General features: G+C 43.5%; 1 protein-coding gene across 4 annotated transcripts; it reads left to right on the top strand.

Annotated features, from left to right (window-relative positions):
• Positions 1-3,848: 3,848 nt before the first annotated feature.
• Positions 3,849-22,685, top strand: RNF138 (ring finger protein 138). 4 transcript variants are annotated; one of them, XM_084887595.1, is made up of 7 exons: positions 3,849-4,057; positions 9,488-9,653; positions 12,200-12,315; positions 15,100-15,156; positions 16,544-16,652; positions 18,099-18,206; positions 20,399-22,685. In XM_084887595.1, the coding sequence occupies exons 1-7, from the start codon at positions 3,951-3,953 to the stop codon at positions 20,465-20,467; spliced, it is 732 nt and encodes a 243-aa protein (XP_084743721.1). In that variant the 5' UTR covers positions 3,849-3,950; the 3' UTR covers positions 20,468-22,685. The 4 variants fall into 4 exon arrangements, 3 of the variants coding, with proteins under 3 accessions (XP_084743721.1, XP_084743722.1, XP_084743723.1); XR_014795312.1 differs by having other exon boundaries at positions 3,853-4,057; positions 18,140-18,206; XM_084887597.1 differs by lacking the exon at positions 3,849-4,057 and adding an exon at positions 7,047-7,169.
• The last annotated feature ends 332 nt before the right edge of the window (positions 22,686-23,017 follow it).

Raw genomic sequence — 23,017 nt, 5'->3', positions numbered from 1 at the left:
ACACACACACAAATTTTTTAAAATATTTTTTAAACATTTTCTTTTATTTTTAAAAATGTATTTTATTGATTTTTTACAAAGAGGAAGAGAGATAGTCAGAAACATCGATCTGCCTCCTGCACACCCCCCACCGGGGACGTGCCCGCAACCAAGGCACATGCCCTTGACCAGAATCGAATCTGGGACCCCTCAGTCCACAGGCCGACGTTCTATCTACTGATCCAAACCGGTCTTGGCTTAAATGGGTTTTTAAAGAGAGGAAGTGAGGAAGAGAAACATCAATTTGTTGTGCCATGTATGTATGCATTCATTGGCTGATTCATGGACGTGCCGGACCAGAGATGGAATCTGAGACCTTGGCCTATCGGGATGATGCTCTAACCCACTGAGCCACCTGAGCCCATATATAGTTCGTGCTCTACGTCCCAGTGTCAGAGGGAGAAACACCCTGGCTTCTTCCTTCGCCTCTCCTTCCTCCTCGGCCTGGGACGTCCACCGTCTGTGTCTGTGCTGGGTGCAGTGGGAACCAAGCTTGGCTAAAAATTGCTGTTTAATATTTTAACCCTGCTGTTTGGCTTCTGTATTCATTTGCTTGCTAAAGCAATAGGAAAGTTATTTTGATTTTCTGAACTTATGGGTGCTATCCCAATAGATTGAATACTCCATGGATGTTGGGTTGAATATCCCATTGATGGTGATCTCACTGGTTATCAAAGCACATTCTCCTGGGACCAGGACAGTGCAATTACCCTAAATTGTCTCAGTGGCTACAGATAATGCGTTCTGGGTGACTCAGTGGTTCCGGAACCTGGAGAGCACAATTCTTCTAAACTGCCTCGGTGGCCCCAGATGACGTGTTTCTGTTAATTCAGTGACCCATAGACCCATGAACTATAGAAAACTTAACTTGCTCAGTTTCGCTTCTGTACGGCTCCTTGCAAACCAGGTTCCTCATTCCAAGCCCAAAGATGTAATTGATACCTTTGTGATATTCTGCATATAAGCCAGGTGTGGCGAGCTTTTTGGGGCTGCGAGATCTGGAGCTTCTGCCCCTTGCATGCCGCCGGCCTTTAATAAATGACTCCATAATTCCACTTCTTGGGGCGTCCTTTGGAAGATTCGGGGTACAAGGCAACATGGTGAGGTGGGGAACAGAAGGAATTAGTATTGCTTTGACAGGAATGAAAAGAATAAGTAAAGGTTTCCAAAACAGGCTTGGACAATTAAATGATATGCCTTCTCTGAATAGGTTTATTTTTGTGACGGTCAAGAGTAACATTGAAAATATTTAACACCTGGAATCAAATGAACACGTGGTCATTTTGGACAAACGATTGGCCAGTCCAGAGGGACAAGGGTGAAAAGGACTAGCAGAGCAGTGTTTGTGCAGACCGGCTGCATGTCCACACTGCACCTGGTACTGTCGTTAAAAAGACAGCAAAGGGTAAATAGTGAATCTGAGCCTCCCTTCCACCCCATCCGCCAGCTTCCAATCACTTCCTCAAGGAAGAATGGCTTTTCCGGCTCTAACTACTGAGCCAGGCTTTGTCAAAGAAGAAACTAAACTTTCTAACCTCCTTTATGGTCCGCTTTAGGATGCTAATCACCGGGCCTAGAGGATTTGATTAGAGAGTTTTGCATATGGGAGGGCCCCATCATCGGTAAGTAGCAAGAAGAAAAGTCCATTCTTCCCAGTGAAAGGAAAGTGGCTGGAAAAGGAGGAGCGTGGGGGGGGGGGGGGGGGGAGGCGTGCTGGTGGGTGGAGGGGGGCGCTGAAGGCTGGGGACGCGGAGTACATGACTTTATAGGCTGTTCAGAACCAACAGAGGGGTCAACACGTCCAGTAAATCCGGTGACAGAATGTTTGTGCCGAGTAAGTGGAGATACCTGTAAATTGAGGGCCCGTTAAATAAAAATAAAAACATGGCCTGGCCAGGTAGCTCAGCTGGTTAGAGTGGAGTCCTCCTGCCATGGTTCAATCCCCAGTCAGGGCACAACCAAGCAGCAACCAATGAATGCATAAATAAGTGGAACAGCAAATTGATGCTTCTCTTTCTCTTCCTGTCTCTCTCTCTAAATAACAAAATAATAATAATAATAATAATAATAATAATAATAATGGCCAGAACCGGTTTGGCTCAGTGGATAGAGCGTTGGCCTGTGGACTGAAAGGTCCCAGGTTCGATTCCGGTCAAGGGCATGTACGTTGGTTGCGGGCACATCCCCAATAGGGGGTGTGCAGGAGGCAGCTGGTCGATGTCTCTCTCTCATCGATGTTTCTAACTCTCTATCCCTCTCCCTTCCTCTCTGTAAAAATCAATAAAATATATTTAAAAAAATAATAATAATGGCATGCGACAGGGAGTGGCTGGGGAAGGCTGGGGGAACGTCAATGGGGGGGGGGCGGAAGGAGATATATGTACTACTACATGTAATATTTTAAACAAGAAAAAATAAGCCGAAATCGGTTTGGCTCAGTGGATAGAGCGCCGACCTGCGAACTGAAGGATCCCGGGTTCGATTCTGGTCAAGGGCACGTACCGTGGTTGCGGGCACATCCCCAGTAGGGAGTGTGCAGGAGGCAGCTGATGGATGATTCTCTCTCATCAATGTTTCTAACTCTCTATCCCTCTCTCTTCCTCTCTGTAAATAATCAATAAAATACATTTAAAAAAATAAGAAAGCATTTAGTGACTAACGTTGGTGAACTGTCTTGACCCACGTCTCCATCGCCCTTGTCCTCAGAGCTGTGAAAACCAAGCAGGAGGTGTGGGCGCCGGGCTGCACGGGCCACGGGACTGATGGCCCCTCGTGTTGGGGGCGAAAAGGACGCCTCACCAGGAGCTCCTTTCCCCTCCCCGAGGATGAGCGTCCCATCGCGGACAGGACTGCTTCCCTGGACATCGGACACCAGCACGTGGGGACACCAGCACGTGGGGGCAGGGGCGAGCGGTTAGGGCCGAATCGTGAGCGTCAGGGAGTGGCCGCTTTTGAGAAAACACCCCCGAAAAGCCCAGGATCACCGATGGGAGCCGTGGGCGCCGCCCGGGGAGCGGCCGGGAAGGAACGGGCAGGTGGGCCCTGACGTCACAACCCGCCGCGCCGTTGCCATGGAGACCGCGCCCCACGCAGCTGGTCCGGGTTCGGGGACCTGCCCGCAGCCACGGCGGCGCCATGCCCCGGGGGAGCGGCGGGAGGGGGCGGAGCGGCCCCGGGCACCCGGAGCCTCGGGCGCGGCCGGCCGCGGGCCGATGAGGAAGGCGCACTGCGCTCCCCGCCGCGGCTGCGAGGGAGCCCGGGCGGCGCGGGCGCGGGGGCTCGCGCTCTCCGCCCGCACGTGCGGGTAGGCGGCTCCCGGGGGTGCACGCCGGGCGGGGCGGGGCGGGGGCCGCGGGGTGCCGGACGGCCCGGGCTCGGCTCAGCTGCGGAGCAGAAGCCGGAAGCGGGGGAAGGGGACCGGGAGAGAAGCAGGCCGAGGGCTGGGGCTGCAGCCGGGCCGCGTCCGAGTCCCAGCGGCTGGGTGGCGGGGTGGCGGGCGGGGAGGCGGCTCAGGGCCGGCGGGCGCGGGGCCCGGGGCCAGTGAAAGAGGAAGCCGCGCAGGTCCCTCCGCCCCCGCCCCGCCCCCCGGCCGCCCGCGGGGAGGAGCCCTGGGGAGGGCGCTCCGGCGGGCGCAGTGCCTGCGCGGTCGGCCCCGCCCCTCCAGCTGGCCCCGCCCACGACCCCCGCCCCTCCTTCGGGCCACGCCCCCAGCGTACTCCGCCTCTCCTACTGGTCCCGCCCAATCGGACTCCGCCCCTCCCGCCGGCCCCGCCCCTCCCGCCGCCCCGCCCCGGCCCGCCCCCGGCGCGCGCCGCTTCCTCACTGAGGCCCCGCCCCGGTTCGCGCAGGGAGTCGGGCCCGGGCCGCCACTGCCACCGCGGCCGCCGCCGCCGGGACTCCCCGCCCCCGCCATGGCCGAGGACCCCTCGGCCGCCGCCTACACCGAGGACGACTTCTACTGCCCCGTGTGCCAGGAGGTGCTCAAGACGCCGGTGCGGACCGCGGCCTGCCAGCACGTGTGAGTGCAGCCCGCCTCCCGCGCGCCGCGGGGTCGCCGAGGCCCGCAGCCGGCGCGGGGCCGCCGGGCCTGACAGGAGCCGGCTCCGCGGCCCGCCGCCCGCCCGCCCGCCGCCCGCCTCCGGGGCCCGGGCCGGCGCAGGGCCCGCCCGCCCGCCCGCCCGCCCGGCCCCGAGCTCGGCCCTCCGGCCCCGGGCCCCGGGCTGCGCCGCGGGGCTGCGGGCCCTCGTGGCTGCGCCCCGGGCCCGGCCCAGGCCTCCGGGCGGCGGTGCAGGCCCGAGGCCCGGGGCGCCGGCGGGGACGGAGCCTTTTTGTTTCCTAGCAACGTGCGCGGCGGCGGGTGCGGGGTCCACACGCCCGGCCCCGGCCCGGAGCTCCCCGCGCCCGCCGGCCCGCGGCTCCCCGGACGGCCGCCCGGGTCCGGAGGGACAGCCGGGCCGCGGGCCGGTGCCGCTCCCGCCCCGCCGCCGCCGGAGGGACGGGCTCCGGGAGGGAGCGGTCCCTTTGTGCCGCCCTCCTGCCGGTCCCGCCGGGGGCCGGGGCGGGTGCTGGGGGCTCGGTCCTCCTGCCGGAGGGCTGCAGGCGGCGGGTGAGGGCGGGGAGGGGAGGGGGAGCCCCGGCCGGCGCCCTGAGCCCCCGGGTCTTCTCCGTGAACACGGGCTCCCAGGCCGCGCCCCCACCGCGGAGGGGTTCCCGGCCTTGAGGCCCGGACCCCTTTCCAGAGGAGACACCGGCCCCGGGTGCTTGCAAGTAGCTGAGAAGAATCAAACAAGTTCCTAATACATGGCTTTCTCTCCACCCACCCCTCCCTTCTCCTCCCCCCACCCCCCTTTTTCTTTTTTTTGGAGAGGGAGGTTCTGTAGTTTTGTAAAGAATGGAATGAATTTTGGGTTAATCAGAAATTTCAGAACAATTGTTGCTTTTACTTTTTTAAAAATATATTTTATTGATTTTTTACAGAGAGGAAGGGAGAGGAATAGAGAGCTATAGAAACACCGACCAGCTGCCTCCTGCACACCCCCCACTGGGGATGTGCCTGCAACCAAGGTACAAGCCCTTGCCCGGAATCGAACCTGGGACCTTTCAGTCCGCAGACGGATGCTCTATCCACTGAGCCACACCGGTTTGGGCAATTGTTGCTTTTACTTAATCCTCCCCTGAGGATATTTTTTCCCTTGACTGGTAGGGGGAGTGGAAGGAAGGGGGAAAGAGATGAAAGGGAGGGAGGAGAGGAGAGAGGAACACTGATGGGGAGCCTCCCCCACGCACTCCTGCCGCCCCTACCGGGTCTGGGGCCCAGGTCCCCGGCCCTGACCGGGAATCGAACCCGAGACCTTGGGTGGGAGGACTGGCCCTCTGACCACGGTGCCCATCCTCTCACCCTGCTCTTCAGTCCTGACGGGAGCGCCTGCCTTATTCCTGTCCCGGGAGCCAGGGTCTGTGGCTTTGATGGAAGTTAGGCCGTTTATGTTTTTGTCGTTTGAGGGAGCTGAGTGACAGTGCGGAATGCCTGTCTCCGGAGCAGCAGAGGCAGATGGCTAGGAAGACATTCTGAGCTGTATGAGAGCACAGTGTGCTTCCCGGCCTGTAGTCTGTCCGTCTCCGTTATCAGGACCTGATGGCCTTCCTGTGCTCGGCTGGCAGCGGGGAGGGAAGGGAGGGAATGGAGGGCAGAGGGAGAGGAAGGAGGCTTTTCTGGACACAATAATTTCAGCTGCCCTCTGGGGTTTTGACCTTGCAGAACTCTTGTCCTCTCCAGCTCCCCTCAGATTCCAAGCAGTCTGCTGAGTCCACTTCCCTTGTGGGCGCTTAAAATCAGACTGAAATTTGACTTGACCTCAAGGCTATGAAAAAGCCTTTTTCGAAGCACCTCCTTGGGCTTGGATGTGTTGGGACTAGGTATGGAAATGAAATAAACATAGAGCAGGTTTGTGGATGAGAGGAGTGAGCACTGTCTTACACCCTCCTCCAAACCCTGCGCACACGGTGGTTCCCGGTTCTGGCTGCACATGAATTTCAGAAAGCAGAGGGAAGAAGTTTACTGGAGGGGTGGTCATGGTGGAGCAGTGGCTGGCTGGTGAAAGCAGTGTTGTGGAGAAATAGAATTCCGTTGTAAATAACCTAGATTTGCTCTTCCCTTTTCCAAAGAAAACCTGTGCCTTTGCACACACAGTTAGCCCCCGAGTCCGTTTTGACTGGCGGGTAGAAAGGTGCTGACGCCGGCGCTGTGGCCCTGGGGGTCTGTTAGAAAAGAAGTGTCACCACCATTTCAGCGACAGCAGAGGATGTGCCCACTACTGCTCCCGGCAAAGAGCAAGTTCCTTATTAGGTTAACTTGGCCAACATACAAACTCCTGTTCGTTGAGTGCTTTCCTAGGTCAGGTACAGGGCATCCAGAGTGCTCGTTCCCGGGGGCTGCTGCTGAGCAGTCTGATGGAGAAGACCTGTACATGAATGTGGTTACTGAGAGAGGCTCGGCAGAAAGTGCGATGTGAGCATTGAGAACAGGTGTCTGACAGCCTGGGACGTGGGGAGACTTTCTGGAGGAAGTAGTACTGTTGGGTCACATTTGGTACTCAGGGGTTGCTGAGTACCTCCTGGATGAGGTTTCTAGCATATGCAGAGGCCAGCAGGGATTACAGAGGATGACAAAGCTGGACTACAGAGTTTGGCTGAAGCCACAGGGTGAGTGAGGTGGAGATGGAGCTGAGAGATATTGGCAGGAACTTACTGTGCAAACCAAAACTCTTTACTGAAGCCATCGAGACCAATTTAGTAATTTTGGCAGGGGAGTGGCATTTCAGTTTTAATAAGTTCTCATTTATTTGTTTGTTGTAATTTGTTTTTAGAAAGATGGAGGATGAGAGAAACATTGATTTGTTCCACTTATTTATTTTTACTGAGTTTTAGAGAGAGACATTCTACTAGTTTATGCATTCATTGGTTGATTTTTTAAAATACGTTTTTTATTGATTTTAGAGAGAGCTGAAGGGAGAGTGGGTGAGAGAGAAGCATTGATCGGCTTCCTCCTGCACACCCTCTACTGGGGATTGAGCCTGCAACCAGGCATGTGCTCTGACCAGGAACTGAACCCATTGACCTCTCAGTGCATGGTATGATACTCAGCCAATTGAGTCACACTGGCCAGGGCCATTGGTTGATTCTTCTATATGTGCTCTGTCTAGGGATCGAACCCACAATTTTGGCATATTGGGCCGATGCTTTAACCTACTGAACTACCTGGTCAGGGCTAGTAAGTTCTCTTTAGTACAGGGTCCAGCTTGTTATTGGTGAGACTAGTTAAAAAGCCATCCATTGCCTTGTCAAAGAGGGAATTGGTTAGAACCTGAATCAAGGTAATGATACTGGGACTGGAGAGAAGAGATTTCTGACATTTTAAGGATATCATGTAAAATTGGATGAAATTTCTTTTTAAGAGCCAAAAATTTTAAGCTTAAACTTCTTCTAATGCCACTTCTTCAAAACAGACTCGCCCAGACCGTGGTATTTTGTGGGAGAGCCACACTGAAGGGGCCAGAGAGCCGCATGTGGCTCACGAGCTGCAGTTTGCCGACCCCGGGTCTAGCCTATTATTTCAGTTAGTGTTTTGTTTTTGTTCTAATTCCTCTGATTAGAGAATGAAATGTTGACTGAAACATAATTTAAATTAAAAACTTATTATTCAGCCGAAACTGGTTTGGCTCAGTGGATAGAGCGTCAGCCTGCAGACTCAAAGGTCCCGGGTTCGATCCCGGTCAAGGGCATGTACCTTGGTTTCAGGCACATCCCCAGTATGGGGTGTGCAAGAGGCAGCTGATCGATGATTCTCTCTCATCAATGTTTCTAACTCTCTTCCTCTCCTTAAAAAATCAATAAAATATATTTTTTAAAATTTATTATTCAAAGTTTAGAAAACATATAAACAATTAAACTTTAATTTAAAAAAATATATATTTTACAGAAAGGAAGGAAGAGGATAGAGAGTTAGAAACATCGATCAGCTGCCTCCTATACACCTCCCACTGGGGATGTGCCCACAACCAAGGCACATGCCCTTGACTAGAATCGAACCTGGGACCTTTCAGTCCGCAGGCTGACGCTCTATCCACTGAACCAAACCAGTTTCGGCTAGTTTTGGTTTTTGAACTTCATATTATTTATACTTTTGAAGTTATTAAAGCTTAAAATGGCACTCAGACTTTGGGACACCTTTCTTCAAGGATTGACAAATTGCTATCCAAGTATGTGAGTACTCTAACTCTAGTTATTATTTTTAAAACTAGTTTTTAGTTTGACAGTTGAAAAATGGCATCACAGTATTACTCTGTGGAGTTTTTTGTTGTGTGTTTTTTTTTAATTTTTGTACTCCTGTTTTGGTGAATATTTTTATTTATTATTTTAAAATATATTTTATTGATTTTTTAATTTTTAATTTTATTTTATAAATATATTTTATTGATTCTTTACAGAGAGGAAGAGAGAAGGATAGAGAGTTAGAAACATCGATGAGAGAGAATCATCGATCAGCTGCCTCCTACACATCTCCCACTGGGGATGTGCCCGCAACCAAGGTACATGCCCTTGACCCGAATCGAACCCAGGACCCTTCAGTCTGCAGGCTGACGCTCTATCCACTGAGCCAAATTGGTTTTGGCTGGTGAATATTTTTAATGTCTTAATAATTGGTAGTCACTTCTAATACTTTAAAGGTATTAGCTACCATTTATTGAGTACTTTCCTAAATGTCAAAAATATTATGAAGCCCTAGCTGGTTTGGCTCAGTGGATAGGGTGTCAGCTTGCGGACCAAAAGGTCCTGGGTTCAATTCCTGTCAAGGGCACATGCCCAGGGTTGCATGCTCGATCCCCAGTAGGGGGCCTGCAGGAGGCAGCCAATCAATGATTCTCTCTCTTGATATTTCTCTCTCTCTCTCCCTACTTCTCTGAAATCAATAAAAAAAAAATCCTCGGGTGAAGATTAAAAAAAAAAAAAGATACCGTATTAACTTTGTTTATCCTATAATTTTCCAGATTAATTTGTGTGCTGTTCTGTAGTAGACATGTTCATATCCTATGGAACATCTTGATATGCATCAATTTGAGACAAAAGCTGATATGGTCCATTCTTTGATTTTATAAGGGAAAGGAATGGAGTGTGAGGTCACAGAGCTACTAAATGATATAATATTTATTTTTTCATATGTTAAAAAATTATTGATTGTAGTTTCTTTTATATTCCCATGTAGTCTAGTGATTAGTCTTATACTCTGAGAAATGCACATGCAGTTTTTAAAATTCTGAGATTTATGTACATGTGTATTGCCTCACTTATTTAGCACGAATGCATAACTGTAACTGCTTGTTTGTGTTTAATTATAGCATTGAAAAGACTACTTTTTTCCTGTAGTTAACATGTCACATGTTTGGTTTAGTTTTTGTAGAAAATGTTTCCTGACTGCGATGAGAGAAAGTGGAATACATTGTCCGCTCTGCCGTGGGAATGTGACCAGAAGAGAAAGAGCGTGTCCTGAGCGGGCCTTAGACCTTGAAAACATTATGAGGAAGTTATCTGGTAGCTGCAGATGCTGTGCAAAACAGGTACAGTGAGTGTGAAATCGCTCTTGCAAGTCAAGTTTCTATCATGAAGTTCTTGTCTGAATATTCTTGGTGGGTATTGTTTTGAAGGAAAGAAGTCATTTAGATTGGGAATTGGGGTGAAAATGCAAAAAAAAAAAAAAAAAAAAAAAAAAGTGATGGCTGTGCTGTATAATAAAAGCCTAATAAGCTAAGTGTCGTCTGTTCTACCAATCAAAGTGTAATATGCTAATGATATGCTAAGACTGCTCAACCAGTTGCTATGATATGCACTGACCATCAGTGGGGAGACAGTCGAGCAGTCGCTATGATGTGCATTGACCACCACAAGGCAGATACTGTGACCAGTAGGTTAGTTTGCTGGTGGGGTCTGGCCAAGCGGACTGAGCGAGACAGGCTGGACACACAGTGGAGCCCTCCTGCAGTCGCTGCCCGCCCGGTCAACCTCCTGCCTCCCCCCCGTGGCTCTTATTGTGTCCTGGTGGGGTCCCTCGGCCTGACCCACGCCCTCTTGCCAACCAGAAACCCTCAGGGGACAGTGGAAAGCTGGTTTTGGCCCGATCCTGCTGGCCAGGTCAAGGGACCCCATTGGTGCACGAATTCGGGCACTGGGCCTCTAGTCCTATATAATAAAAGAGAACAACTGGTCCCTATGACGCGCACTGAACACCAGGGGGCAGACACTCAATGCAGAAGCTGCCCCCCGGTGGTCATTGTGCTCCCACAGAGGGAGCACTGCTCAGCCACCAGCTGGGTGATGGCTGGGGAGCACATCGGCCTGCATCCACCACAGTGCTGAGGATGTTCAACATCCATTAGCCCTGTGGTCGGCAAACTGTAGCTCTCAAGCCACATGTGGCTGTCTGGCCCCTTGAGTGTGGCTCTTCCACAAAATACCACGGCCTGGGCAAGTCTGTTTTGAAGAATTGGCGTTAGAAGAAGTTTAAGCTTAAAAAATGTGGCTCTCAAAAGAAATTTCAATCGTTGTACTGTTGATATTTGGATCTGTTGACTAATGAGTTTGCCAACCACTGTGTTAGCCGGACATCACCCGAGGGAGGTCTCCTGGACTGAGGCCGGGCTGAGGGACCACACACCCCGCCCCTCGGCTCCCAAGTGCATGAATGTCATGCACAGTGCCTCTAGTAGATTATAGATTTACTGAGAACAGACTGAAAGATTCAGTCTCTGACTTTGCCATAATTTTTATCATGGTTTCTTTTTATCAAAGTAATTATCTACAAAATGAACTAAATGAGCAAATTGGCATTTAACTCCTTTAAACCCCATTCTGGTACAAATTCAACCATTAGTTTTTCTCATGGGAGAGGGAGAGAAACATCAATGAAGAGAAAGAATCATTGATTGGCTGCCTCCTGTGTACCCCCCCCCCCCCCCCCGGGGATCAAACCTGCAACCTGGGCACACCCCCTTAAGTCCGCAGGCCAACACTGTATCCACTGAGCCACACCAGCTAGGACATCATTGCAATTTTGCACATAGAAATGGCCAAATGGATTTGTGTAGTTAGAAATCATTAACAGCCCACTTTACTTGTGTGTTATGTGTTTTATCTAAGAATCACAAAATATCTGTTCGAGCCGAGACCGGTTTGGCTCAGCGGTAGAGCGTTGGTCTGTGGACTGAAAGGTCCCAGGTTCGATTCCTGTCAAGGACATGTACGTTGGTTGCGGGCACATCCCCTAGGTGGCTGGTCGATGTTTCTCTCTCATCGATGTTTCTAGCTCTCTATCTCTCTCCCTTCCTCTCTGTAAGAAAATCAATAAAATATATTTAAAAAAATAAATATATAATACAATTTTTAAAAAAAGAAAGAAAAGTTTTAAAAATATATATATCTGTTAGAAGACTTTGCCCAAGTTTTTTGGAACAAGTGGGAAAGTCAGGTATTAATAACTGGGTATTAATTCTCCAGTTGGGATTTTATTGTTCTTTCATTTGGAGAGGGAGTGAAATGGTGAAGCCACATGCTTATGGATTTATTGCAGCCACTTTTTCAAATAGCTAATACAGTCAGTGAGTAAACCATTTCCTATTTCATGCATTTACAAGTCAGTCTGTGTTTCCTTCTCTTTGAGGAAGGTCTGACAGGGCAATGAAGTAAAGCTGGAAAATACACTTGAGAGATTTTGTCTCTCTTCCTCACTGAGAAACTAGAAAAAGTGTTAACTGAAAAACATAATTAAAAAAAAAAATGCTTCCTAACTCTGCTGAGTTGCAGTAAAGAATAAAGAAATGCCCAATACTGTTAGCCAGCCTCATAGTACTTTTATTTGTCTTTTATTAGCAGTATTGTTTGAAGTATAAATTATTTCTTAATATTTTTTGCAGTGAGTTTACAGACTGATGATGCTTCTTCATTTGCACTTAATGGACAAACAATTAAGAATTAAACCATTTACTTAAATAGAACCTCTTGTTTAAATGGGGTATTTAGTTATCTATTTTTATCTTCTCTTTTGACAATCTCTCAAATCTTGTGAGTTCTAATTTAAATAAAAGTCACATTAAATTTTAATAATTTACAGATTAAATTCTATCGCATGAGACATCATTACAAATCTTGTAAGAAGTATCAAGATGAATATGGTGTTTCTGCTATCATTCCAAACTTTCAGATTTCTCAAGATTCAGTAGGGAACAGGTAAGCAATATTTACTCTTAAAAAGAGAATTTTTTAGTTGAAATTATTTTGGGAGCTATATGATAAGGTTTGTTTTGTTTGTGTGTCTGTGTTTAAAGTAAAATGATATGAGAACTATATCATTTGTATATTCAGAAGTTTGATACATGAAAGATTACATCTGATAGGTCAGATGACCTGGTGAATTCTGGTACTAGTAAGTTCTTAGTTCCATTTTAGTCTCAATTTTTATTTTTATTAATTTATTATTTTTTAATTTAAATTCTTTATCGTTTAAAGTATTACATGAGTCTCCTTTTTCCCTTACTAACCTGTCCCCGGCCGCCCCCACTGCCAGCATATGCCCTTATCCCCCTACTGTCTGTGTCCATTGGTTATGCTCATATACATGCATACAAGGCCTTTGGTTGCTCTCTAACCTCCTCCCCGCCTCCTTCACTCTTGCTTCTTTGTCTCTGGTTCTATTTTTGTTCATCAGTTTATGTTCATAGTCTCAATTTTTTTAAAACTAAGTTTGGCTTGATTTGTATCTTATTGTCTCAGATTTCTATGCATTAGACATGATATACTTAAGCAAGCTATGTTATTTAAAAATCATTTTAGGAAAATTGACACGTTTTTGGATTAAAAAAAATAGACGAGAGTTAAAGGCTATTTTCTTTTGCAACTGAAATTTAAAAAAAAAAATTTTTTTAAATATATATTTTATTGATTTTTTTACAAAGAGGAAGGGAGAGAGATAGAGAGCTAGAAACGTCGACTGGAATCGAACCTGGAACCTTTCAGTCCACAGGCCAACGCTCTACCGCTGAGCCAAACCGGTTTTGGCTGCAATTGAAATTTAAAAAATTGAGAAAAAAAATTCCTTTCAGTAGTGTACAAACTGGAATCTTCTTGTTTGCTATCTAATAAATAGAGTTGTTTGAGATTTCTACTCTGGCTATTAAATGTCAGGTAAAAGTGAGATCTGGGACAAGTAAATTCTTTCTTCTATTTTAGTCTCAGTTTTTTTTTTTGTTTGTTTGTTTTTTAACTAGTGTTTGGCTTGATTTGTATCATTGTCTCATATTTCTGTACATTAGATATTTTAGGAAATGTATTTCATATAGAAGAATGGCCAAAAGGCCTGTGTGGTTTAAAAATAGTGATAAATACCTAGTTACCCACAAACCCAGGTCAGAAGACATTAAACATTTTTTAGCACCTTACAATCTCCTTTTGAACCCATGACCATCTGAGTCCCATATGCCCAGAGGTAACCACTGCCCTCCTTTTTGGGTCATTCCCTTTTCTTTCTAGTATTACCACCGCTATGTGTATCCAATTGAACAACGAAGTGTTTAATTTTTAAAAACTCAATAGCAAGTGCACACAAGTGTGTAAAAAAAAAGGCAATATAGGCACTATTATAGAAAGGCCCCAGGAGACAGTAGGCCAAGCAGAGTCTCTTAGGACTTTGTTTTTAGTAGCAGTTTATTTCACATGTTGCTATTTTTTTCCCGGGCCTTTTCCCTGCTCCTCAGTTAAAACTCTTAGGGTAGCCCGCCGGTGAGTCCACCCCAGTTAGGAGGTCACAGTTTGATTCCCAGTCGGACACTTGCCCGGAGTTAAGGGCTCAATCCCAGATAAGGGGCTGCCGGAGGGAAATTCAAGTTTTGCTTTTTAGAATTTCCTGAGATTTTTTTTCCTATGAATATTTTTAATCCATGGTTGGTTGAATCTGTGGATGCAAATTCTTGGGTAGAGAGGACTGGCTGTGCTGCTTGGCTTCTTGTAAAAGAAAAATGAATAACCAGTTTCTAAGTTTAACAACTCCTTTAAACCTGGTTGGTGTGTTTTTTTGTTCACTAGCTATCTCATTTCTGTTTAACATTTCTGCTATTGAAAGGCCTTGTTTTGCCGAAACCAGTTTGGCTCAGTGGATAGTGCATCAGCCTGCGGACTGAAGGGTCCCAGGTTCGATTCCGGTCAAGGGCATGTACCTTGGTTGCGGGCACATCCCCAGTGGGGGTGTGCAAGAGGCAGCTGATGGATGATTCTCTCTCATCGATGTTTCTAAGTCTCCCTCTCTCTTCCTCTCTGTAAAGAATCAATAAAATATATTAAAGGAAAAGCCTTGTTTTTATAAAATGGACCTCATTGATGAATTCTGTAATGCCCCTGTATGGAATGCCCACGCTTCCCTCAGGATTTGTCCAGTACTGCATATGACACATGTCTCAAGCTTGGGGTCTGAATGAGGATGTCAAGTTATTCTATATATTAATTGTTGGAGAGTCTAGTTTCTTTTTGGGAAACCTGCATTGAGGTATTTTCTTAAACCTACTCTACTTTGGAGGCCACAACCTTAAACCATATCCTAGTTACAAATAGAAAAGTTGATGAATTTTTTAGTCTATCCCAGCATTCAAATACTTACTAGCCTGATAGAGGTAGAGGTAGTCATAGTTTTAAAGTCTAAAGGACCTGGGGAAATGTTATCATGCTGTAGATTTAAGGTAATTAGGGAACATTCTATATCCTCTATACTTTTGTAACTGCATAAATTAATTTTGAAGGGATGGTTTTGAATTTTGGCAAGGGATGGTTCAATATTCATAAAAGCACAATGAATTTATTTGAAAAGTAATTAATGCCCTCCTTTTTGTTGTTCAGAACTATTTGAAGTTCAGGCTTTTAAAACAAATTTGGACTAGCCTTCTTCATTAGCAGTTCACGTTAATGAATCTACAATGTGCTTTATTATAAGATGAGGTATTAACTTTATCCCCTTTGTTTCTTAAGTAATAGGAGTGAAACATCTACATCTGATAACATAGAAACTTATCAAGAGAATACAAGGTAAGCTTTTGAAAATCCTGCTACTTTTTTTTTTTTAATTAAAATTTTTCTATTCATTCAAATTACCAGATATTATGCTAGAACTTAGTAGTTTAGAAATAAATGATCCAGTTGCTGATTTTAGGGATCACATTAAGTTAGAAAAGTCTTTAGCCCTCTTTCTTCACCGTGATGATGTTTCTTCCATGCATAGTTTAGGTAGGTTGTCAATATTGAACCATCCCTTGCCAAAATTCAGAGCCATTACAACCCAGTGAAGCATGATCCTCAAAATGTGTGTGTGTGTTTTATGAAAGGATACTTTTCTTTCTTTCTCTTCCCCCCCCCTTTTGGCCCATCGTGTTTATTTATTTTTTATTGTTGAAAGTATTGTAGATATCCTCTTTTTTTCACCATTGACTCCTTTTCTCTCCCCCTCTCCCCCAACCTGTCTCCCCCAGACCTTCATCTATTGTCTATCCATGGGTTATCCTGGTCCCCACGGAGAGGGACCAGGCCTGAAAGGAAGGGCAGTTGGAGGCGATCAACCCTGTAGGGGAGGGCAGTTAGGGTGGCCAGGCTGGCAGAGAAGGGAAATTGGGGGCAAGCAGGCTGGCAGGGGAGCAGTTAGACATCAATCAGGCTGGCATGGGAGTGGTTAGGGTTGATCAGGCTGGCAGGCAGAAGCAGTTAGGGGCAATCAGGAAGGCAGTCAGGCGAGCAGTTGGGAGCCAGCAGTCCTGAATTGTGAGAGGGATGTCTGACTGCCCTCGAGGGGTCCCAGATCAGAGAGGGTGCAGGCTGGGCTGACGGACACCACCACCACCCTCTCTCCCCCTGTGCACAAATTTCATGCACCGGGCCTGTAGTATGCATATAAGTTCATTAAAATACTGATCCTTCTGGTAATTAGTGCTTTTTCATTTTTTACTTTTTCCTAGGAATTTTGTATTTAGATTCCTAGAGGCTGTGATAGATATTGATGAAAGTCTTTTCAAAATTAAGTTCCTAGATAGGGGGCTTCCAATTGGGGCCACCACAGGATATTTAAAATTTCAGGGTACATTCAGTGACATCTGTTGGCCTCACATGAATGACTGAATTAAATTCTTTGGACCTCTACTCAGTACATGGAACAGCTGTGTTTGTTTTTGTTTTGGCTTAGAGGCATCATAAAAAAAAATTTACTGAGACGTTAACGATACTGTAAACTGAGATTGGGAACATCTGTTGTAGATTATCAAAAACATTTATTTTTCAAAATTAGAGAATCTTTGAATAGTCTAATTATTATAACTTAAAAAAAAAAAAACCTTAAGTAATTGACTTAAAAACAGGAGAGCTTTATTTCTGTGTTTTTGGTTGTGATTTCAAATTTAAGTATACTTCATTTAAAATTGTTTTACAGTTCTGGGCATCCCACCTTTAAGTGTCCCTTGTGTCAAGAATCAAATTTTACCAGACAGCGTTTATTGGATCACTGTAACAGTAATCACCTATTTCAGATAGTTCCTGTGGTAAGTACATGTGTTTACGACAGCCTTCTGCTTAAAGGATGCTGTTCATTTATTTCACTTTGTGTGAACAACAGGAAAGGTAGTTTTAAATTTGGAAGGGTCATTATCAGTAAGGTACATTTTGTCAACAAAAGACGAAAGGTCTGAAGTCAAATGAGATATCAGTAACTTACGGAAGAGAAATGCTTGTTGTGAGTGTTATATAGGAGAATAGTCTAGAGAAGAGGGAAGTAATGAGAGTGAACTGGGGACTCACTACCGAGGGGCCACGACCCAGCTCTATAGGGCTGCTCAGTGTCTTGGTCTGCGTCGGATGCAGTCAGCTCACCCCAGTCTGGATCGGCTACCAGTGAAAACTATATGTAAGAATAAAGTCACTAGGTGTTTTAAGTTTGGATCCTTGCGGAATCTAGTATGTGAATTCATACAGCAAGGAAGGAAAGGAATCATACTTTCTTTTTGGTGCATATGTATCCTTTTTTTATATGCCATCTGGAGGGTAAGAAAGTGGTAAGACCTTTTTGGTGAGCGAAGGAGATAAGAGTACAGGATTTCAGCATTGTGTTAGTAACTCTACAACCCCTCATTTGGAAAATGAGTTCCACAGGTGAGTGATTTCAGTTGTGGGTGAAGCAGAAGAAATGAGCTACAAGAGATACTTCCCTTTCAGTTGTCCATTTGGAGATAGAAGGAAATGTTAAAAATAAAATAAGGATTGTAGATATTTCTAAGTAGTTTTAGTGGATGTGAAAGATTATGCCTCAGTAATTATTGAGGTTGTCCATAAACTTTCTCCTAATACTAAGGGAGACTCCACAGGGTCAGTTACTGTTAAGTAAATCAATAGAAGTGCCAAAGCTGTCTCTAGGAGAAACCTCGTATTGAAGAGATTTTGTTTTTTATTGCATTAGCAAATTTTTGTTTCTACACTATATTCAATATAGCATAGACTTTGGCTAGAGTTCAATCACTAAAGTTCTTTTTTATTTCATTTCAGTATGTCATCCATTCATTTTTTAAGATGTACTTCATTTAAAACCTTAAGGATACAATTTAAAGTTTACTACCCTTTCATTTTACTTATAAGTGAAATAAAGCTTATAATAATTACATACCAGTTATTGTGTGGCTCAAGTGAGTTTACATACTGGTTAATGATAACTACCATTACAATTAATATTGTTAACGGCTGGATGTGGTGTTTCTCTTGAAACACTTGTGTAGTTGAAGATTTAAGTAATTGAATGTATAAGATCCTCTTTTCATTGTGTTGTGTTTGTGTAGTTTAAGGTCATTTGGTAGACAAATGATCTAGTCATGGAACTTGGCTTGTAGAAATGCTTTTCATGTAGGTGTTTTCGGTTATATAAGCTTGTGTTTTAATACCTTTGATAATTATAACGTTTTATTTTCATTGTTTTTTATTTAAAACATTGTTTCTCATAGACATGTCCTATTTGTGTGTCTCTTCCTTGGGGCGATCCTAGCCAGATTACTAGGAATTTCGTTAGTCATCTAAATCAAAGACATCAGTTTGATTATGGAGAATTTGTGGTAAGTGAATTCTTCGAGATTAAGAAAATACTGTTTAAGTATTCAAGTTAAATTAACTTTCTCATTGTAGACTAGTTTTGAGGCAAACTGTTGTATCAGTTTAATACTAACCATCAGTATTATATGGTTACAGAGCAAGTTCTATTGTTTTTATAATTTAGGTGAATTTTGGTTGGTGGAAGTGATAAAAAGTTTAATATACTGCCCACCTCCTGTATTAGAAAGATAATTAATAGATGAAGAGCAAAACCTCAGATCAACAAAATGAGTTACAGGAGACTAAGGCAGTGGTCAGCGAACTGGCTCTTGAGCCACATGCTGCTCTGTTGACTAATGAGTTTTCGGACCACTGGTCTAAGGGAAAACTAACTGCTAGAGAAGTAAAGTTGATACAACGGATAAAGGAGGGTGTATTTTTCATGTAGTGTAAGTTGTACCCATTCTAATAGATATATCTAGCATGGGAGACACATTTTTTAAAATGAGGGAGCTTAATTATCAAGTAAAGCCAGTTAAATTGTAGATTTTGGCCTTAGTTTCTTAGGGAAGTTTCATAATGTAAAAATGGATCCCCAACGCAAAACATGGGGTTAATTTCTGCCTTCCAAATGTGTCATGATTTTTAAAAAACTAGATGTGGCCCTTGTTTTATTTGTCATGAGATTGCATTTTATTCACTTTAGTGAATTAAAACTTTATCTAATTTAACATTCATTCCAACAGAGGATAGCTGATACTGTAGTTGTTTTCAAGTGTAGGTTAACACAAGCATGTGCTATTCTATTCTTTTTTTTTTTTTAAAAAAAATTGATTTTAAGAGAGAGAGAGAGGAAAGGAGAGAGACAAACATCGAACCTGCAACCTTTTGGTGTATAGAACGACACTCCAACTAAGCCATCCCGGCCAGGGCAGAATTATAGTTATTCTTGATAAGTGTTTATTTTGTGGAATTTGCATTTTTAATCATACTATTTCAAAATAACAATTCAAAGATTTGTAAAATTTAGGTGTACTCTTACAATTTTAGCATTTTTATGAAGTAATTGTAGATTATTCTTAAATTCTCATTGTAAGAAAGGTTACTATGGCTGAAACCAGTTTGGCTCAGTGGATAGAGCATCAGCCTGCGGACTGAAAGGTCACGGGTTTGATTCCGGTCAGGGACATGTACGTTGGTTGCGGGCACATCCCCGGTAAGGGGTGTGCAGGAGGTATAGCTGGTCGGTGTTTCTAACTATTTCTCTTCCTTCCTCCCTGTGAAAAAAACAAAACAATAAAAAATATATATTTTTTTTTAAAAAAAAGGTTACTGTGTCTGGGGATCTGTGTAACTGGAAAAACAAAAATGTATTTGGTGACCCACTTTGGATCTGTTTGGCAGGTTGTTTTACCTTGCCACAGAGAAATACATCATTTTCGTTACTTGAGGTTGTCAGTGGAAGCCTGTTTATTCTAAAGCAAACCCATAGACATGTTAGTAATCGACAGCAAGTAGACTTTTTAAAGTTAAGGATTAGCAGTTTAAGATTGAGTGAGCTATAGTTTTTAGCTTCATGTGATGGTTAAGAAACTTATTTAACTCTGATTTAATAAATGCTTACTTTTTCTAAAATAAATTTATCTTCAGACATTGTTACCCTTTTCTAGAAATCACACAAAATTTTTGATTGTAGTTCATTCTTAACTGTACTTTGAATTTGTGATTTATCATAAGGTACTTTTATTTTTATTTATTTTTATTTTAAAAATATATTTTATTGATTTTTTACAGAGAGAAAGGGAGAGGGATAGAGAATTAGAAACATCGATGAGAGAGAACCATCGATCAGCTGCCTCTTGCACACCCCCCACTCTGGACATGCCCGCAACCAAGGTACATGCCTCTGACTGGAATCAAACCTGGGACCTTTCAGTCCGCAGGCTGATGCTCTATCCACTGAGCCAAACCGGTTTCGGCCATCATAAGGCACTTTTAATTCTCAACTTTCTCTGCTGATCCTTTCTGTTTATCAATTATTATTAAGTAATTATAATTAAACTTAATTTTTATTATAGTTCATTTATTTAAAAGGGTATATGTTGTAACAAACTGTTTCAACTATATGTAGTGTGTGTTAAGATGTGTAATATATTGGGCATAGTATTGAATAGTGGAATATATTTTTCTATTGATATGTTAATGTTGTTTTTAGAATCTTCAGCTAGATGAGGAAACCCAGTATCAAACTGCTGTTGAAGAATCTTTTCAAGTAAACATCTGAAGGCTACAGACATCCGAGCATCTTTGTACCTGCAAGTGCCATCTTTAAGGAGAAAACTACATGCAGCCACCATTTCAATAACGATGTGTATATTAATAAAAGCAATTCAGTCTATTGTTTCAGTTTCTAAATTGAAAAATAAAGGTGGGCCATCTAAACATCTCTCTTGAAAAGTTAAAAATGAATGTTCGGACGTTATCTCTAAAAACACCGAAAGGATTCTGTTTCACTGATGTAATGGCGAAAAGGGAATTCTTGTGTACTTTATCTTTTTTATATTACATTCTGGAACTTCTCCTTACGTTGCTTTTGAATTTGGTGCGGTTTCTCCCAGGGCTGTTGTTGAACACAGGTAGCACAGTGGCCAGTGCAGACAGGTGTGTACACTTTGGATGAACCTAACAAACCTGAGCCAGTTCAGCGTTGCGGGACGGAGACTTGAAGTGCTGAAGAAACAATCCAAAGGAAAACGTTTTAATGTGGATCCTAGCTGAAGAATTCAACTCTAGGAACACGGTATTTATATATAACACTTAGTATTTTTGAAGACTAGTGAGATTTCTTTAATAATTTTAACTTTAAAAAGTAAAAGCTCGATGTGAGGACATTTCCTTTTTCCTTTGCTATCAGAAGGAAATATACTTCTTTGGCGGGCAGTTGCTAATTTCAAATCTTGTTTGGCTGACTAATTTATAAGCCTAAAGTATATTAAGTTGAATTTACAGCTCTTTGGCTTCAGAATTTTTCAATAGCCAGTGTTTCTCACTAGCTCAGATGAAACTTTTATTAGAAAAGTTTTCAGTTGGTGGTTCTGTTGTATGTTCTACATATATATTTAAGTGAGAAGTTTGGCTTCATGATCTTAGTTGAGAAATTCAAGCAAAGCTAAAGATGCATATGTATAATACACACACACGCATGCAGTTTATATACAGGATTTCTATTCAGATTTTAAAAATAGATAAGCAATATGGGATTTAAGTGTTTACTTGATTTGATTAAAAGTTTGTACATCACCACATTTTTAAAAGGTAACAGCCCAATGCTAAGTGGGCTAGTTGGCTGCTGTTACACCTTAAAAACTGAGTCTATACCCACAATTACCGTCTATATGGTGCTCTTTGTTCTCAGTGATAATGCATGATGCAGTGGTGACACATTTCCCAGCCGCTCTGTTTCACTGCCTTTCAGTCAGACTGGGTTTGTTTGTTCTTAGTATTCATTAATGAGAATCCTAAAATAACCTGTACCGGAAGCCCCAAATCACAGAGTAAACGATGAAGAGTGGGTGAGCTGACATTCCGTGCTAATACGCATTGTTTATGCTTTCTTTGAAAGAACATAAAATTTCAGAAGTAGTTGCTAATTTGTACATGCATTGTATAAAAAGGGATATTTTGGTTCTGTTAAAACCCTTGTTGACTTTTCTGCAGTGAACATTTTTTTTTAACTTGATTTAATAAAAATGTTAATTTTGGAAGTGGAGTTTTGTAAACAACCTTTCTCAGTCAGACAGTGATGACTTTATGGGTAGTAACAGTCACCAAAAGCCATGCATCTCAATGAGCTGATGCCTTTGTCATTCAGAAGAGTGATGCTTACTGCGAGCTGGAAGTGTTTTCTGCAGTTACACGAGTGTAATTGTAAGAATAGCTGTTTAACTCTTTAATAAGAGACTTGACCATAGATTTTTTCTAACTTAAAGCAATAACGTTAGTACTTTCTTTCAAAATTTAATACTTCCCAGTATGTCAAGTTAAATTATTTTGGGATATGAGAGCTTGAAAGGAAAGTTGTAGTAGAGATCATCTTGATGAAATTGTGTTTTGAAATTTTGTGGATTAGTTCAGTATCACTAATAGTCTTGTGTGTCTTTTATATAAGCTTTTTCATAAAGGAAATTTTGACTGTATTTGCTAATTATCTGGGAACTCCTCAGAATTGGAAATGTTTGTTTAAAATATCCCCTCTTGTCAGTGGATTAGAAATAAGGTTAGGCTTTACAGATTTTCAGTTTAAATTTCTGAAAAGTTCTTATTTTTAATATGCTTATAACTGAGTCAGGATAAAGGAGGGAAATTGTATTGATACTCATCCTGGAATTTCACACTATCACTTAGGGAAGCTATTTCTTCAACAAATTACTGTTTATGTTGTTAAACAGAGTTTTATTTGAGATGTATTGTTTTATTTTTCAATTAAAAGTGGCTTTCTCCTACTTGTGTGTCTAATTAAAATTTTGTCTAGAAGCAAACATGATAACATTTAATTCTCATAACTCACTCTGCAAAATGTGTAGGAGATAATCTATTATTTTGCACCTAAAAAGTGGATAGGAGAAAGCTGCCACATACTGATGATGCTTTATGTTGGATTTAACTTTATAAACCTATTTTATTTTTATTTCAAATGTTAATCAACTTATAAAGCTATTTTATTAAGTACTAGAGACCCAGTGCTTGAAAATGGTGCACTCAGCGGGCGGGGGAGGGACTGTGGGCTAAGCCCTTAGTGACATCCTTTTGCTGCCACTGAGCTCGCCAGCCATGA

This window comes from Pipistrellus hanaki (genome assembly GCF_964339955.1).
Source record: "Pipistrellus hanaki genome assembly, chromosome: 6".
Taxonomy (NCBI): Eukaryota; Metazoa; Chordata; class Mammalia; order Chiroptera; family Vespertilionidae; genus Pipistrellus; species Pipistrellus hanaki.
Note: the sequence above shows the minus strand (reverse complement) of the source record. Positions and strands in the feature narration are given on the sequence as shown.